The 17,896-nt window shown below is 39.2% G+C and overlaps 1 protein-coding gene across 1 annotated transcript in view; it reads left to right on the top strand.

Moving 5' to 3' along the window:
• EFHC2 (EF-hand domain (C-terminal) containing 2) overlaps positions 1–17,896 on the top strand; it is a 52,803-nt gene that overhangs the window by 23,631 nt on the left and 11,276 nt on the right. The window contains exons 7-10 of the mRNA XM_009893287.1: positions 2,508–2,673; positions 3,698–3,840; positions 8,936–9,132; positions 13,635–13,768. Coding sequence (XP_009891589.1) covers positions 2,508–2,673; positions 3,698–3,840; positions 8,936–9,132; positions 13,635–13,768 — 640 coding nt within the window. The remainder of the gene's footprint in view (positions 1–2,507; positions 2,674–3,697; positions 3,841–8,935; positions 9,133–13,634; positions 13,769–17,896) is intronic.

Below are 17,896 nucleotides of genomic sequence, written 5' to 3'. Positions count from 1 at the left end.
CGCCGGGCGACTGAGCACGCGCCCGCTCTGGGGCTGTGGGTATTGGGGTTTTCCTTCTGCCGGCGTATATGGTGATTTGCACACGCCGTGTTTGTTGTAGCAAGAACGGCGTGGGTAAAGTTACATAACGTGGCACGCTGAAAATGGCTTCGTTGAGAGGCAGTTTTGTCACAAACAGTATTTAGAAAAAAGTATTTTGGTGCATGCTTACATACACACATACTCTTTCACAGGGAAGATGATTGCTTTGAAAATTTCTGAATGGGCTTTCTTATGCGTATGGGCTTGGCCTTCATACTTCTGAATCACAGAAAAGGCACATGTAGTTTTTATGGAGAAAAATGATGGCATGGTTTTGAAACCCCCCCCCTTTTTGACAGATTCAGATGAAGGTATTATCTTTTCAAGTCAGACCATATTCCTCTGAGAGGTTAAGGCCAAAGGAGATCTCACTGTGTTTTCAACTTAAACTGTGACATAGGAATTCTTTTTATATTTTTCAACTTCATACTGCTGTTAGGCAGGTCAGATTTTAAGACAGTATGTTGCTTTCATCTTCTGATATAACTATGTTTAAAACATTTTAATCACAAACCAGTTCAGAAAATGTTCCAAGTGACAGCAGTTTTATCATTCTCCTCTAGTTGGGCTGAAACCCATGCTACAAGTGTAGATATTCACGTCTCCTCAGTTCTGGGTAGAAAAGCTAACTTTTAAAGAAAAAAACTTTATTTCATGGCGTCCATTTTTATTCACTGGTCACTTATATCACTCTGCCCCCTGGGTTGCGGTTTGTGATCCGTCTTCCTTCCAGTTTGCCTCGTGTTTGTCTTTCACTTACTAGCCCAGCCAGCTCTCTGTTCCTCAGGACAGCATCTCCAGCCCACCCAGGTGTGGAGGTGATGGAGCTCCACGCGGGCAGTGCGGCGCCAGTTGGACCGCAGTTCACTTGGACCTTCTCATCTCCCCTCTGTTGGTGCGGGAAGGGCCCTGTGAGTTGGGGAGAGCAGCAAGCTGGGCTTGGGGTCAAAGCAAAGGGCGCCAACAGCAGGCTGAGCTGCCCCAAAATCAAGGAAAGTGACTCTCCCCTTCTGCTCAGTGCTCATTAGACCTCATCAAGGTACCGTGTCCCCATTTGGGTCTGCCAGGGACAGGAAAGACATGGAACAGCCATGGCGAATGCAGGGGAGGCCCCAGGAGGGTCAGAGGCGAGGAGTGCCCTGGGGAGCAGGGCTTGCTCAGCCCAGGAAGGGCCCTGAGAGGCCACCTGCATCCAGCCATGGGGAGGCTGCTGAGACCAGGCAGCCTGGCTCTTCACCAGGGGTACACGGTGGGAGGGCAGGAGACAACATGCTTAAGTGGAAACAAGAGGCTCAGAGTTGGATATCAGGAACAACTTTCCTCCCTGGGGCAGGCTGTGCAGGCTCCATCCTTGGCAGTGCCAAGCCCCAACTGGACACAGCCTTGAGCGGCCTGGTCTGGCCTGGGGCTGACCCTGTCCTGAGCAAGGAAACCACACTAAAGACCTCCCGAGGTCCTGTCCAGCCTGAATTGCCCCGTTTTCCTATGATTTATGTTTTCATTTGCCTCAGGTTTGCCCATTTACTTTCTCCCATATGCAAGTTACTTTTTCCTCCCACCTTTTCCATTTTCCATTAACCTTATTTAACCAGCAGACTGTATTACTCTGTTGAAGTTTTATGTGAAACCCCATTGGCAGCTGGAAGCTGTGTTGCAGAGAAAGAGCCATACAGGGAAGCAACAAGGGGCCAAATGGTACAGCAAGATTTTCACCAAGAGAGGAGTAAGGAGGGACCATAGCCAGTGGGGCTTTTGGGAGCAGCCTCTGAGGGAAGTGAGTACAGGTCCCTGACCAGACACGTCTCTGCTGAGTCAGGAGAGCTCCTGCTATTTATTTATGATAGTCAGGACCATTGATCACTGCGAGGAAAGACTTGAGACTGAGGAAAATGAGTAAAAACAAAGCTTCCAAAACTCTGGATAAAGTGAGATGTGGACTGAAGCTATTGGCTTCAATGTACCAAATTCTTCTCATGTATGTATGATTTAAATAATGCATAAATTTTTATGTATTTATTTTCCTCTGGCAAAAAGCAGAAGGCAGGAAACTCATAAGCCAAGTATTTACTTAATCATGTTGTCTCAAAGGATAAAACTGAAAAATTAATTTAGAATTGTTAATTTATTATTTTATCCCATTTTGAAACTATATTTGTCTTTCCTTTTACCTGTGTATCCTACTGATATTTGTCAAACATTTTAAGATTATAGATGAAATTCTGAAACCCTTGAAGAAACAATAGTTTTGCTGTTGGCTTCTATGAAGTCTTTTTCTACCCTGTAACAGTAGGCGGGATCCTGGTTTGACTTTGATCAGTGCTCTGTTACAGAAATAGGCTAATAAGTATTCATATTGGAAGTTTAAATCCTTAATAGAATGGCTTCTTCAGAACAGTAATAAATAAGTCTTGCTGTCTTTGTTGTAGAGGATTTCACCCCAGTTACATATAAAGCTTCACCACCTACAAAACCAGAAAAAACATTTCCTCCTTATACTGGATTTGGTTCTGAAGAGGATTCTCTGTGCTCCTGTAGGGGTCTGCTTCTCAAGCCCCCCCAAAAAGATTTCAAGAAATTCATGGAGAAAGACAGGTATTTCAGTGAAAAACAATTCTACCTTTTTTAAGTTTGTCTTTTTCTGAAGGAGATAAATGTTAAGTAGGAATGTCTCTTTCAGCAAAATATGCAGCTCTTCAGACTTTTGACAGACAGGTGCATGAGGACTGGTTTGGTGGTATGGTACTCCAATTTTCTCTGAACTCAGCAAAATTTCTCTTTTGAGAAGGCAAATATTCTGAGCCTCCCATCCCCTACCTCCTTCCCTTCTGCTGTCTTCAGTGGGAGTTTGATGGAAGTCTTAGTCCAGGAATTAATCAGTAATTTTGTATTCAGCAGTCCAACACTGATTTGGTTTTCTGTTTGATTTTCTGGCATTTATTTTATTATTTTTTTTTGGTCTGCTGAATTTTATGCAGTTTACTGTTGCAATATTAAAGCATTAACCCTTTACTTTCCAATATGAAATGGTTTGTCAGGCAGTGGTTGGTGAAGCCTAAGTGGAAAGCAAAGTCACATGCTAGACATTCACCAGTAGAACCTCTGTAAAAGAAGAAAGCTATTAGAAAAAATCTTGGGAATGTATTGGTAGTGCATATAGTGGTACTGTAAATTATTTAAAACACAATCACTTAACAAATATCCAACTAGTAAGATCATCTGGTGGGCCTGATTTTGTGGAGATAATCCTACTATGTGTTGCTATTCAGAATTTGATTTGAAAATATACACATCTAAATGTGTTCTTCCTTTATAAATTTTCTGGAAAGAAACTTGGAGCTTGATTTGCAACTGAATTTGAATACAAATTCATTCCAGACCCGTGGAAGAGAAGTAGTTTTCCCCTGAAAATGATTCCTTTCTGTCTGGCTGACTCTAGCCGGTTCTGTTAATTTAAGCTGAAAATGGTTTTTGACAAAGTAGAGAATCTTGTGCTATTTCCCTTCTTGGTCCAGGAATAACAAAATTAATGTATGTTACAGAACTCAGGAGAACGCATCTCTTGGTGATGAAAACTTCTCTCATACTTTGTTTTTGCTTTACATTTTCTGCTTTTTAGAAGTGGAATGGAAAGTAACATTCTGCGCTTTCTTGCAAAACTCATCACAGATAGTCCTATTGACAAGGATCGGAAATTCATTATTTCCTATTTCCTGAGTGATGACACCATTTCAGTTTTTGAACAGGTACAGCAAAACACAGGTAAGATGTAGTAATGTCTTGCAGTCAGTCCCAGTTTTCCTGCTCACTTGATTAGAGTTTACAGTAAATGTTGTGGCCAGGCTCAGCACTAGCAGAAACAGGGATGTGGATTTTTAAATGCAATGGGAATTATATCAGCAGGTCTACTGCATTATCTTGCATAGTTGTATGTCATAGTAATTTATAATCTTCATCACTCAGAATAACACTGTTCATTGTATGACAGTACTTCACAGTATCCTTTGGGAAATGGAAGCTGAATGCATTAGAACTTTTATTACATTTTAATTTGCAAATTTGGCCTTTAAACATTTGCTTTTGTTGTGGATAACATACAGGAATTGTATTCTAACTGATGATAAATTGGGATGGGAAATGTCAGACATCAAGAACGAAAGAGTAAATGCTTTGTTTTGCAAGATTGTGTTATGGTGTTATGATACCTATACAGCATCCATTGTATAGAAGCAGCTCATGGAAACAAAACAGCTGTGATAGTTTTTAACATACTTTATCATGAATCATGTATTGTTGAGCATATAAAGAGTGAAGATTACCCTGTACTAGAGTCTGTACATGTGTGTGTGCGTAATACTGAACTGAATTTTAAGACCCAGACTACCAGTGTTTAAATGACAAATGCTTTGTTACTTCTCAGTTGCATGTTCACATTTATCCTGTTGCTGGAGGATGTTCACCCAATGTTGTCATGGTTAAATTCTTTTGACCACTGTTGTCTGTTGTAGACTGCCTCCAACTGAGGATATGAAAGGTTTTGTGGTTTTCAGGCATCTGCTTGTTTCCTTGGAGTGTCTTGCACATGAATGGAAGGGCACAGCACTGGGAAGGATGTCAGGAGGTCCTTCTGTAACTCAGAGAGATAGGGAAGCCTTGGCTAAGTGTGACGCTGTAGGAGAGAGTAATGTATTTCTGTGAAGCTCACAAAACATCTGCAGCAACAGTTTCAGAGCAGTTAACATCCAGAAGTGCTCTGGCACCTCTCAACATGTGCAGTCGAAGGACTGACTCTTAAAAGCTGCTGTCAGCCTCTGATAAAATGATAGAGAGAAAAAAACAGGAAATCACATTTTCTCAAAGACAAGGGAAAAACAGTAATAGAAGGTTTCCTTAGTTACCATGTTAGGCTTTTGTTGAACCTTGTGACTAGCTCTTTTGATACACTTGAATTGCCCTATATCAGCTTTTGGGCACAGAGCACCTTCATATGGCATTTCAGGTACATCCTGCAATGGTGACCACCTCACTCGCTCAGTACTAACCTATGTGGTACTCCCAGCTTACTGTCTAGAGCAAAGGCTGTCCTAGAGACGACTGTTCACTCCCCTTTGCTTCAGACTCTGGAGCTAGCAGTTGACTTTCTGAGGTCCAGTTATTAAGCTTACAGTTAAGGACTAAGTATTCTTGTGACCCTATGCTTAAGCCTTTACTGAAAATGTTTTCTGATCTTAATCCTTTTCAGACCCATGATGAACATCACATCCATAAAAAATAAAGGTGTGGTGAATATCTACAGCCTTCTGTATACCTAGAGAACTCTTTCTGTGCCAGTGGTGCTACGAAGTCATTTTGAGTGCCCTGCGCATGAGTAGGTTTTTGGCAAGGCCTGAGCCTTTTCAATGCAAAGAACTTCTAATGGCATTTCTGCTCGTATCCAACTATATTATGAATGCATAAATAGGGACCTCACCCCCAAGTAAAATACAAGCAATTCTCTTAGAAATGTTTTGAAAATGTGTAGAGTACCTGCCTAGGCTTCAATGAGCACTCCCAGTTAGCCCTACTCCACTGCAACATCGATTTTTAGCTCTGCTTATAGCAGCAGTGTCCTGTCATTATTTTTTTACTAGCTTCCTGCCATCCAGTGGACTGCAATTTATGCAACTTCTTTTATTACAGCTAAAGATACATACACTTATGTATGTATAGTATTTATTATGTAAGGCTGCTGTGAGGCTCAAGAGCAGCTCGGTTCTCCACTAGTGAATGACATGTTTGATTGGCATTCTTTATGTCTGGAAACATGAAGGAAGCAAAGGGTACCACTGTACTGTTAAAGAAGTCCAGGGAACCATTTGAATCTTGCACCCCAATCATATGTGATGCCTATTCAGTCACTCCTGGTTCTCCTTTGCACCATTCCAACTAGACAAAGCCCCAGAGAGGCTGTGGCCTCTCCTGGAGGATGCTTAATGCCAGGGAACTCTCCTGCGAAGCAATAAGGACAAGGCTGCACCAGGTTTGGCTTGCTGCACCGTTATCAGTCATCTAATGCTATCCCAGGATGTTTTGCACTCTCAAAAATTCAGATCCTTCTGCCACACCCAGGGGCTGCGATACACACCCTCAATTTTATGCTGTTGGACTGCAGCACAGCCCTCACGTACCTTCAGACACTTTGAACACACAAAAGTAATAACTGTGACTTAAGACCCCAGATTTATCACATAGCACCCAGAGCAGAGCCAGAGCCACACGCTGTGCAGTGCAGATGTGGTCAGCTGGTCAGGCTCTCAACAGCATGGGTGCCAGCCCAGAGATTGCTCCTTGGCTTCCTTTTATTTAGGAACGAGAATATATGCTGGGATTGCAGCTGGGAGCCCACTGAACATTGCTAGTCAAACAAAATGTGAAACAATAAATGGGCAAGTTTGCATACCAGCAATAACAAATGCTTTAGGACGCGTATGAAAGGCAAGTGACTGTAAATAGGTTTTTCACTTCCCTGGGATGTTAAAGTGGATGGAGTAGCTGACTTTCAGAGGTGGTAGAAAGCTGAAGTGGAAGGATGTGGCTAAGAACTGGCCATTGGAGAATTTAGTGAGAACAGCCTTGAAAAGGCAGGATGAAAAGTAGGGATGGGGTGGGAGGTAGAACAGAAGTTGGAAAGAGGCCTGGAACTGCATAAGTTTCTGTGTTCCCACCTTCCTTCTTTCCTTTCTTCTCTCTCTCCCTCCCTCATTTTAGTCATGTCTGAAGGAAAAGTGAATGGATTTCTTTGAGGTTAGGAATGAGAAGGCTTTGCAGAGATCAGATAAGAGCAGCTAGGAAAAAGGAGTAAGGCATGCAAAATGTGAGTGAGAAGGACATTTGTGTGTAAGAAGGAAAAGCGTTGAAGTGGATGGGGTGGGAGAAGAGTAAGGTTGAGCACATCTTAGAGAGGCGATGAATTAAAACAGTAAATGGCTCCGAAAATAACGACCATCCCTTTTGTGCACAGGTTCAAAGAACTATTTTTGCCTTTTTATTTGTATGAATTGATACAAATTGGCAAGTAAAAATGTTCCTAAGTCCTAAGATGGAAGTAATAAAGTTACACTTACTTTTCTCAGTTCAGCAACCTGAAGGTTGCAGAGAAGTATTTCACACTACTAGTAACACGTGAAACTGTATTTGAAATGCATAGGGCTGGACATCTTGAAGCACTTGTTGAGACGGGGGTCAAAGCATGGGAACTTTGGCTCCCCATGTAGAAGATTACAACTCCTTTTTTACTCAGAGTAAGGCCAAGCCAACAGCTGTACAAACACCTGCAAAGTCTGATCTGATCTTAATGGAAGAGAGTCTTTGGTTGTGGTGTTTATTTTGTGCTTTGAGCCTGGCTTTTGTAGATTTCCATCAAAATTTCTCATCAGGTTTCAGTGTAAAATCTCTAACCTAATGAGATGTTTTTGATTGTTTTTCTTTATACCACGTGAAATGTACTAACTTGTAACATTTAAAAAACAATCATGGGACAGAGGAATTAAGGTAGGTTTTCAATCTGAGTGCACGAGAATGAAATGCCAATCTTACAGAGACCAGTTTCGTTTAAATATTACAAACAGTTGCCAGGATTATATAATCTAAAATTTCATATTTGTTTTAATAGCTAGGTGAAAAAGAATGTGTTAAGATTAGAGTTACATTAGTGATTTGAATAATTTTTTTATTCAAGCTAGACCTGACCATTACCATGGTATATTTTTTGTCTTTTGCTTTTATGGTGCTAGTAAAGCAATTAAGACAGACATCTGATCCAAACTCTGGTTTAGTAAGTAGTTTGGGTTTCACATTCATTTATAATTTTGACTATAAAAGGCATTTTATTACACTATTCATCAGCCCTTTATTGGACTTGCATCACTACCCGATATGTAAGACACCATTAAACGTTACTAAAGTATACTTTTTGGCTTTTGGCTTGGAAGGTCAGATATAAACAGGAAACAAACCCCAGGCACTACAGAGTTGTTGTAGAGCACATATCCTGATGAAATTAAACGTGTGACATACTGTCTTCTAGAAAGCTTAGCACATACAGTGCAATCTTGTGGTGCACCAGAAGATATTACTGGAAAGCAAAATGTTCCTTTTAGTATCTTACATACCCTTGAGCACCGGATGCCGTTTCCAGTGGCATGAATAAAGTCATTATAATATGAAAAGAAATAATGTGACATACCCAGCTCACAAAGGAAATAAGAGATCACAATTAAATTGCATTGGCAGAACAGCATGTGGAAGATAGTGTCATGTCAGTCCTACTTTGGTTTTTTACTTTCAAAAGCCCTTAAAAACAAGTTAGAATTACAGTGCACCAGGATTCATGATCTTTGTAGGATTGTGCTGTCCTAAGTTACGAATTTTCTTTTTTTTTTTTTTTCTTTTTTTGGTGTAACAGTTCAAGGATAATTGCCTGTGTTTTACATTTTGCATCTTACGTTTCTCATGGGTCAGTTCCAAGGCTGGCGACAAGGTTATGGGAACGATTCGAAGAGGCACATTTCTGTCCCATTTTAAAGAAAAGAAAAAAAAGGAAGGTGTTTGGCAGGCATTCAAATGGGACATGTCACAGAATATGCACAATGTAACTGTTGCTGTGAACACTGGCAGAGACCGTTCTTTTAGCAATGAGAGGGAAGGGGAGAGTATACTATGAGACAAGAAACTCAAAGATGAAAACTGGTATTTAAATACAAACTAGCTGGTTTGGGGTGTCTTTTTGGTTTTCTTCTGTGTTGTTTTTTTGGGTTGTTTTTTTTTTTTTCCTCTCAAGTAAAGCCACAATTAATTATTTACAATTCTATTCCCATAGGGATACTTGGTGGAAAGTTCTTGGAAAGAGGTCGCATTAAGAAGCCTGGGCAGGAGCTCTTTAAGAGTGAACCATCCGAGTACTTCAAGGCTCAGGATCTGTATGTTGGAGCCAGAGTTTGTTTCCATGGTCACAACTTTCTTTTGGTGGATGCTGATGAGTACACGTTCAACTACATGGAGAAGCATGCAAATGAGGTGAAGCAAGCTCTTGTTACTTTGTATTATCTTTAAGGACTGCACCTTATCTATATGTTTTTCAGAGTTATTTATTCCTAGTTTCTTCACCCAAAGTTCACAGCCCAGTGCGCTCTGTCTAGCAATGAATTTAGGAGATGCTAGCTAGGGAGTGCATACAAGCCTGGCCACTCTTTACCATCCATTCCCCTTCTACTTTCTCAGCATCTGCTCTCGAAGGTATATCCCTGCCTATTCCTTCTTGAGACTGTTTATGGACCTCTTGTCCCTTAATTGATCTAACCCTTGCTGAACCTACAGATACTGTCTGCTTCCACAGCTTTCTGTGGCAGCAAGCTGAAAAATTCACTTCCTACTATGTAAAAAAAAGTATCATAAAAGAAGTAGGTGTCTTTTATCTGTTTTAAACCAACCTCCCACTAGTTTCAATGCCAATTCTAGTGTTCTGGGGTTAGGTGAAGATCCTCATTCACTTTATGCACCACCTTCATAATTTTGTAAAGCTCATACATTCTTCCTCCTCAGCCTAATCCTATCCAGTTAAGAGTCTCACCCTTTATAGTCTGTCCTTGCAAGGCAACTGTGAGATGTGGAGACTGGAGCAATGCACAGTACTCAAGATGTGGGCACATCCAATTTAGAGTCTTACAGATGAGGCTATTTTATTCCCTGATGTGATTTTTTTGGGTTCATACACATTTATCTGCCAAAACGTTTCCCTTGTAATATTAGAAATTCACATCACAGTCAGGAATTCAAGCTTACAGTTTGTACTGAGTTCCACTGTCTTTTGGTGTTGCCTTCAGAGGGGAGAACAACAATAAATAGAGAGCTGTGGAGCCCTGTTTTATACTTTATGCTAGCAGTCATTATACAAATGGCTAGTAAAGAAGCCCTCATTTGCCAAAGCCAGAAACATATCCAATAGGAAGAAATTGATTGTCCTACAGCAATCCTCACAGAGATCAAAAAAGAAAGGATACAGGGATGGAGAAACACAGAAGAGCCACAGAGTGTTTTGTGGGATTTTATGTTGGTTTGGTAAGAAACGTAGATTACTTTTTTTTTCTTTTTCTGATGAAGTTTGTGCTGCAGTATTTGAATAAATGTTACCTGGTATACTTGGAAATTCTTGTTATGTGCAGCTCTGACCCAGGCACTCTAAGGCACATCTTAAGAATGCATCAGCTCAGGAGCCAAGGCATTTCTGCATCCTGATCCCTCTTGTGGATTGTTGCTTCATCACAGCGTGATCTTGAACATCAATGTTTGAACTAGACTGTGCTGTGAGGACTTCGGGGTAGTGTGTATGTTTCATAGCTCATGGTGGGGCGGCGGCATGAATTGTGTCTTCAGCAGACCTCCAGAGCTGCCCTTTTGCTTAGGCTTGCTGAGATTGTGCCTAGGGAAAATGTCCAGGAGGATTTATCAAGCTATGGTACTCTGCCCATTTGTCTAGACCTTATGTGTATGGAGAAGGGAATTCATAGTGCAAGTTTTAATTTTTCCCTGTCTGCATGCTCACCAAAGTGAGTGGATCTGCAGGACTCCCAAGATGCCAGTAGGTCCAGCACATTCTTGGGGACTGCGAGTCTTGATGCCATTGTGCTGTTAAGGCAGAGGTAGATGCAGCCTGACCCTGTGCTGCATTTGGGCCACACACACTGTTCTCACTCAAATGAAAATAGCAGAAAGGTGTGATTTCTCTGTAAATTAACGTGGAGTTAGCACCACCTGCATTCCCTGGAATAATGAGGAAGGTCTGCATTTGCTTGTTGGTGTAAAATGCTATGGCTGCTAAATGCTCTAAGCTGTAAAATACAAAGCTATATACATTATGTGTTCTTACTGCTGGGCTGTGCCTTCTAGTAGAATCGAAACCAAAGCTATTCTCAAAAATGCAGAGCGCATCATTAAATTGTGAATGCTTTTTGGAACTGCTGTTTGCATTGATTATCTTAGATCAAACAGATGAGATTCTAGTTTTCCAGACTGAATGACTGTATATTATCAAAATAAAATCAGAAAATGGGAAGGAGCAACACTAAAAATACTTCTTTAAAGTGAATTTTGAAATGTTCTTTGCACAGTTAAGGTTTTAAAACAGTGGGTAGAAAAAAAGGTTTGTTCTCCCAGTGATAGATGCTTTATTCACATCCTTTGAATAGAGCTCCAGAGGTATGGACACTCCTTGTTTGCCTCAGTTCATTCAGGGATTGCCTACTCAAATCACAAGAACTTCAGCAATTATTAGAGAAGAGCAGAGCTGGGAGATGGTTTGAAGAAGAGGAAACAATTTTAAGATGACTATTTGTCAGTTATTTCTAAAATTAGAATAGAAATAATTTTCCTCTGAATAGGCAGAGGTTTCCTTTCAGCAGAACACATCAGTATGTTTTCTGAAAACTGGTGAAAGAAATCCACATGGAATGTTTTTCTTCTGGAAAATGCCATTTTGACCACATTTCTATGGGCATATGTTGATTTAGATAAAATTTTTATTTGTTAAACATAGTGCAGGTGGGAATTGATTTTGCTATCATTGAAACATTTGTTTGACACCATGTGAGATATTTCAAAGTTTTAATTTTCTGTTTCAAAATTGTATTTATTATATTGTTTTTAAGTTATGGGGAGAGAAAAATCATTGAGTCCTGTCATTTTGATTGCTGCCTGTACTTAAAGTAACTTTAAGGATATAATTCTCAAAACTTTTTGACACTTTTAGGTTTTTTTTCTACAATTTTCAGAAAAAGAGATGTGTTTAGAAAGCATGAATTTGCTTGCAAAGCAGAACGTGTGTTGTGCACAGTCCTGCCAGTTTTATCCAGGTTTGAGGAGGACTCTTTCAAACAAGGCATCCCTGTGCCTCCTTGGAAATGCATTTATCATCCCTAAAACAGTCTCAATTGTTCAATCTTTGTAGTCTTCTGCAGCCCAAACAAGGAGGTTGATTTTACTTCCCTTGAATTCAACATATACAGCTCTGATTTAAGCAAGAAAATCACACAAAACTAGATTGTGACTAAAGCGTGTCAGCAATTATATGAGAAGGGGGGAAAACAACTAAAGAGTTATTGCCATGCTGCTCAAGCACTTGATGTCTATGTAGGTGTTTGGAATATGTAGTTTAGAAAAAAAATGTAAAAATAACTGCCTTGATGATGTAGAGAAAACTGGTTTTTAAATAGACAGAACGCTTTGTCCATCTTTAAATACTCTACTGATTGATTCCTTCTGCCCAGTCTTTTCTTAATCTCTGTTCCTTACTTTTTCAAAAACGCTGTGTGTTTATGGCCCAAACAATAACAGCTTGGGGAGAGGATTGAAAAAGTTACTGTCTCTCAAACTTTTTGATTTCTGGTCCAGCTGCTCCACACCACTGCCTTGCATGGCATTGCACGCCAGGGTTGTACCTGGAGCAGTTTTGGCACATGCAACAATGATTTTCTCTAAATCTGAGCACATTCCCTGCAACCAATGATGTATTTATTAAACGCGGATTGCTTTATACTGTTCAGGCAGTGTCACAGGGACTTTAAATACCCTTTTCTAGATCTTTTTGAACTGATACAATGCTGTAGACAAACTTCAGCATAATTGAGAGTGAGACCCAATCTCTGTTGTGATTAGGTCCTCAATACCAGTCATACCACATTTCAAGTATTTGCTAGTTAAAACAACATTGCTTACTAGAAAAAATGGGAGAAAACTATTTTTGGACAGTTCATTGTGCTTTGTAAGTTAGGTAGAACATGACAGATGTGAGGGCATCTGAGATGTTCATGCTTGGACTCAACCCCTATTTAAGGACTAAATATATAGATGTTTTATGTTAAAAATGATAATAGCAAATAAATCTTTGGTAGAGCTCTAACACAACAATCTGAACGTCGGGTGGAAGTTTAATTGTTCCAGTTCTGTTTACCTAAATTTAATTTTCTTTTAATGGCCTATATTTAGAAGAAATAAGCATTCTTCTAATGTGACAGGAAAAACTGGTTCCTAACAAATTTCCAATCTGCTAATTCTGAGTATGTAAAACAACATATTCAGTCTAATATGAATGAGAATATCTGTTCAACAGTTCATTGGAGCCAACGGTGAAAAGATTAGTTTTAACATGGTGAATTTCATGAATTGAGAATTCAGTGAGATGCACCAACATAAAATGAGGACCAGGTTATTAGAACTGTACTTTAGATATTTCTGCTTCTGCTTTTAACAATTCAATATTTGAAGCAAAAGTGGATGTCCTTTTATGTAGCTAGTGCACGATCTGATGGTTTTTGTTTAATTTTTTATATTCTCAGTAGGAAGCAATTTTTTTCAGTAGCAAGCTTCCCTCCAAACTTAACACAGTGCTGGTTTATGCATTTCAAATGAGACAATGAAGGAACTAATAATACTTAGCAATTCAGCATTCCCCTGTATCTTTGCAACTCTTGCTGGTACATGCATAGTGCCTTTCTCTCTAATCTGTCTTGTTTTGCTTTGTTAAGTTCTCCATGGCTGATATTGGTGTCATCCTCAAGAAACTGAAAGACATAGCCGAACCTCGTTCCCGAGAAATCAGACAGGTATTTGCAGCCGCTGACCCTGAGCATACCAAGGTGATTGAGTATGAACCTTTCAGGTAAGACAGTGGATTTTGTTTTTTAATGTTTAATGAAGGTACATTACTGAAAAATGTGTAGAGCATGACTGTTTCTTGATGCTTTCTGCATGTGTTAGCTGACAAATAGTGTACATTTGTTTTGCATTTACTTGGAGATGGTGTGTGAAAAAGAAAGTGAATCCATGCCCAAGAAAAAAAGAGAAATGTGATAGTTTCAAGTAAGCTGAAAAACACAACTAAAATCTGTCTGCTTTTTATGGAGCTGGCATGGGATGTTGTGAAGAAGGGCAAGTCAGCAGTGATATATACACTGAATGGTAAAGAAAAGTCCATCCTGAGAGTCAAACAAATTAGTTAGTAGTTTTGAAATTCAAGAAGGAACATTTGAGTTCCCTCCTGAAAATGGTGTTATTTGGGTTTTGAATCATTGATAAAGAAGAGAGTCTTCATGAAACCAAGGTGTATTGAAATTATAGGGTGCAGGGGTAAGCATCTTTAAAAAAGACTGGAAAGCAGTAGCGAGAGCAATAACTAATGCTTGGATAGTAATTTCAGCATAGATAGGGGGAGCAGAAATCTGGATTCTGGCAATGATCCAGATATAGCAATAGGCAAATGTGTAGAAACTTCAAAGAAGAAATCATGCTCTAATGCAAGCTGATTTCAGTTTATCCCACAGCCAGAATACTTGAGCATATGAACTGTGTTGGGTACTGGTAAAGTTAATGATGTGGAACAGAGGAGGAAATATTACCTAGAAGCATTTTGTTTTCACAGTGATAATATTGTATATATTTAGGAACTGTCATAATAACTAAAGCATATAAGTGGATGTTAGTTGCATGGAATATCATCCCTATAGGAATGTTGCCCAAGGTAGAAATTGCTTCTGAAATATCTCAGAAGAGATACAGATCAGCAGGAGGTTCTTCCAGCAATTCAAAGTGAAAGTAACGAGAAATGAAAACAAGCTGATATTTAGAAATGAAAAATAAGTGATTAAAAGGTGGGATTTAAATTAAGAGAAGCCACAGTTATTGGCAGCTTTTTGGTCAAAATATTTCTAGACTCAGATATTTTACTCAACAGAATCAAGATTTTGAATTGTTAATTGCATTAAGAGGGAAAACATTATTACTAGAGTAAGAAGGGGAGACAATTGAAAGTTAATGTATATCTGGAGAAACTTTATAGCACTTGGAAGAGGGTTTTAATTTATATGTACAATAACTGTTTAAAATCAAATAATTTTGGGTTTAATTCAAATTACAAAATAATCATCTGCAAAACTATCTTACACACAATAAGAGCAGGCTGAAGTTTCAGAGCATTTGCATGATGAAATTGGCGGAGCACACTTTTAGAAGGGATGATTGTGCAGGGAAAGGTTTTTATCTTATCAAGGAGAGGCTCAGTTGAGTGTAAATTTAATCACAGTCATATTCTGTGCAGCTGTGAATAGTAAGATATGTCTAGTTACATGGTATTGAGGCACTTGGTTTCAGCAACAAAAATGCAGTAGCCTGCTCCATATGCAAGAGAGAAAGCAGCAGAACCCACATAACAAATGTTTTCTTGGCCTCAGTGCTCACCTGGGCCAGTCAGAGCACCTACTAGTGGTCTACATCCCTCCTTCAGTGGGACCACAGGGGGTCTAACAGGAAGCATTCACATTGCCAGAGGAAGAACTTGCCTCTAAGGAATATTTAACTTCTGTGCTTTATAGTGAAAGTAGATTTTGGTTCTGCTCATTCATATGATATCCAGTAATCTAAAGGCTCTCTCTTTTTTTATTTTTTATCTATGTATCTTATTTTAGAACAAAAGAAACATTTTTAATGCTGAAGGCAAGAGCAGTTCTTTGCATCTTTGAAAAGTCAAAAATATTTTTCTGTGAATAGAATATGTATTTTTCTTTCAGTTTTGTATTTTCTTGTGTACATCACTTTATTTTTTAATCTATCATGGCATTTCATGATTATAACTAACTGCAAATGATTATTTTTAGTACAGGCAATTATCTGTGTGACAGCTTCAACCAGCATGATAATCCTCTTATCTTAAATACAGCTAAAGCTTTACTGTGCTCTGAATTTTGCTGTTCAGATTTCTTCCTCTCTACCTGTGTTATTTGATATGAGCTGCATTTAAAAATACACCTATAAGTATGATGTAGTGAACTAGAATTGTAGTTCTACCATTTACTTCAACTACTTTCAGAACCCAAATCTACAGCATATCATCCAGGAAATAAATACATGGCATACACTGAAGCTATCCCCTAAGCTATCGTTAAAGCTATTGAAAGCTTTGTTAGAAAGAAAAGAAAAAAATAACTAAAACTTAGATGCCTGTGCATCACATGGTCCTATCCAGACTGCTTTTCCTCATAAGTTACTGGCAAGGGTGTTTGCTGTTAGAGACAAAGAACCATGTGGGTTTAACAAAGATGCCTATCTTCAGTGCAGCTTGAGAAACAGCTCTCTTAAGCAGTTTATTATTATTTCTTCATTCTTTACCAAATTCAGATTACAATCTGTCTTATTCTTCTAGAACAAAATAAAAAAAAACCACAGTAAAACAAAAGATAACTAAGCTGTAGGAACAATTGTTGCAGCTTGTTTCTTTTTGTCAGAAAGAGTTTAGATGTAATTCTGTTTGTGAATCTTGGGTATCACTCATTTGTCCCCAGCAATTGCTAGAATATTCCTTAATTCCCAAATGAGACAATAATTTTATCCGGGGGTTTTGGTGACTTGATTGTTACTGACTGGCTTGAGAAAATAAAAGACCTTTAAAATCCTGACACTGGCAAATCTGTGCCATGCGTGGAAATCCAGTCTGTGGAAATATTCAGATGGGTGATGTTATCTACATGCTTTCAGCTTTTCCAGCCCAAGCATTCAGAGTGCCAGGCTTATCAGGCAGTATTGTCCTCCTCTTTGTGTTTGCGGTAGTAGTACTGCAGGCTCCAGGAAAGAGACTCCAGTTTTGACTGGATCTCTGAATGCTGCTACAGTATAAATAATAATATTCAGTAAGTGGAATAGTAATACTGACAAGATAATGATAATATTAATAGGTGGACCAAGTTTTGATCATTGAGTTTTCATAATCTCAAATAAGGTTTGCTACTGTCAACAACTTGTCTTCTCCTTACATTTGTCTCCTGCCACTTCAGATAAAGGATCTTTCTGATTTATTTAATACTTAAAAAGCAGCAGTTGAATCAAAGTAGACATTATACTGTGTTTAGCATCCTTTTTTGAATAGCTGTGTAAGTGCAGTCGTGTTCTATGAACAGATATCTTCATTTGAACAGGACCGCACAATCTTCTGCGAGGAAGCAAGTGAAAAATTATGGTTGTTGATAAAATTTTGCGATTTGGAAGGGTGCTAAGTTTCTGTCCTTTCAGTTTACATGTGGATGTTAAGAGACCCATTATCAGATTTATTCAAGAATTTAACTGTTCTCCACCCAGAAGTTTGAAACCTGTGTCAGTACTTTGTGCATCACTAATCATTTCTTCCATTTGTTTTCAAAGATTGGTATATAATCACAGTGATGCAGTGCCCTCAAGAGTACCACAAAGTACAGCTCTAATTGCATCAGCAATTACAGTGAAGTTTATTCCTAGTGCAGTTTATCCAGAAGTATTATATATAATAAATCTAATTTTGACTGAAGCACATAGGCTTGCTGTTAAAAAAAGTCCTGTTGAACCTGAGTTCACCAGAGGCAGAGAGATTTGGGATCATAACGCCGATGTAGTTGCACCAAGCCAGGTTTGACAAGAGGCCTTGAAACAGCGCAGGTAACCTGCAGTTCAGGCCAGTTTTTTCCAGGAGAGCAGAAAGGCTCCTAGGTTTCCTTGCATACTTCACTGCTGGTGTTTTTCTTCTGTTGTGTTGTGTCAACATCCAGGATGTATGAAGAACTCTGTAATCATTGAAGACCATGACACCCTTACTGCAAAGACAATGTAGCCTTTAAAAGTAGTCCTCCTCCCCTCCACCAACAATATGAAGCAGAGGGAGATTGTCCTGAACAGTAATTACTCATCCTGGTTCTTAAGCTCCAAAACTTGTGTCCATTTGCTGATATACTACAAGTGCCTTTGGGACCTTACCCAGAAATCACTCCAG

This window comes from Charadrius vociferus, unplaced genomic scaffold (genome assembly GCF_000708025.1).
Source record: "Charadrius vociferus isolate BGI_N301 unplaced genomic scaffold, ASM70802v2 scaffold209, whole genome shotgun sequence".
Classification (NCBI taxonomy): domain Eukaryota; kingdom Metazoa; phylum Chordata; class Aves; order Charadriiformes; family Charadriidae; genus Charadrius; species Charadrius vociferus.
Note: the sequence above shows the minus strand (reverse complement) of the source record. Positions and strands in the feature narration are given on the sequence as shown.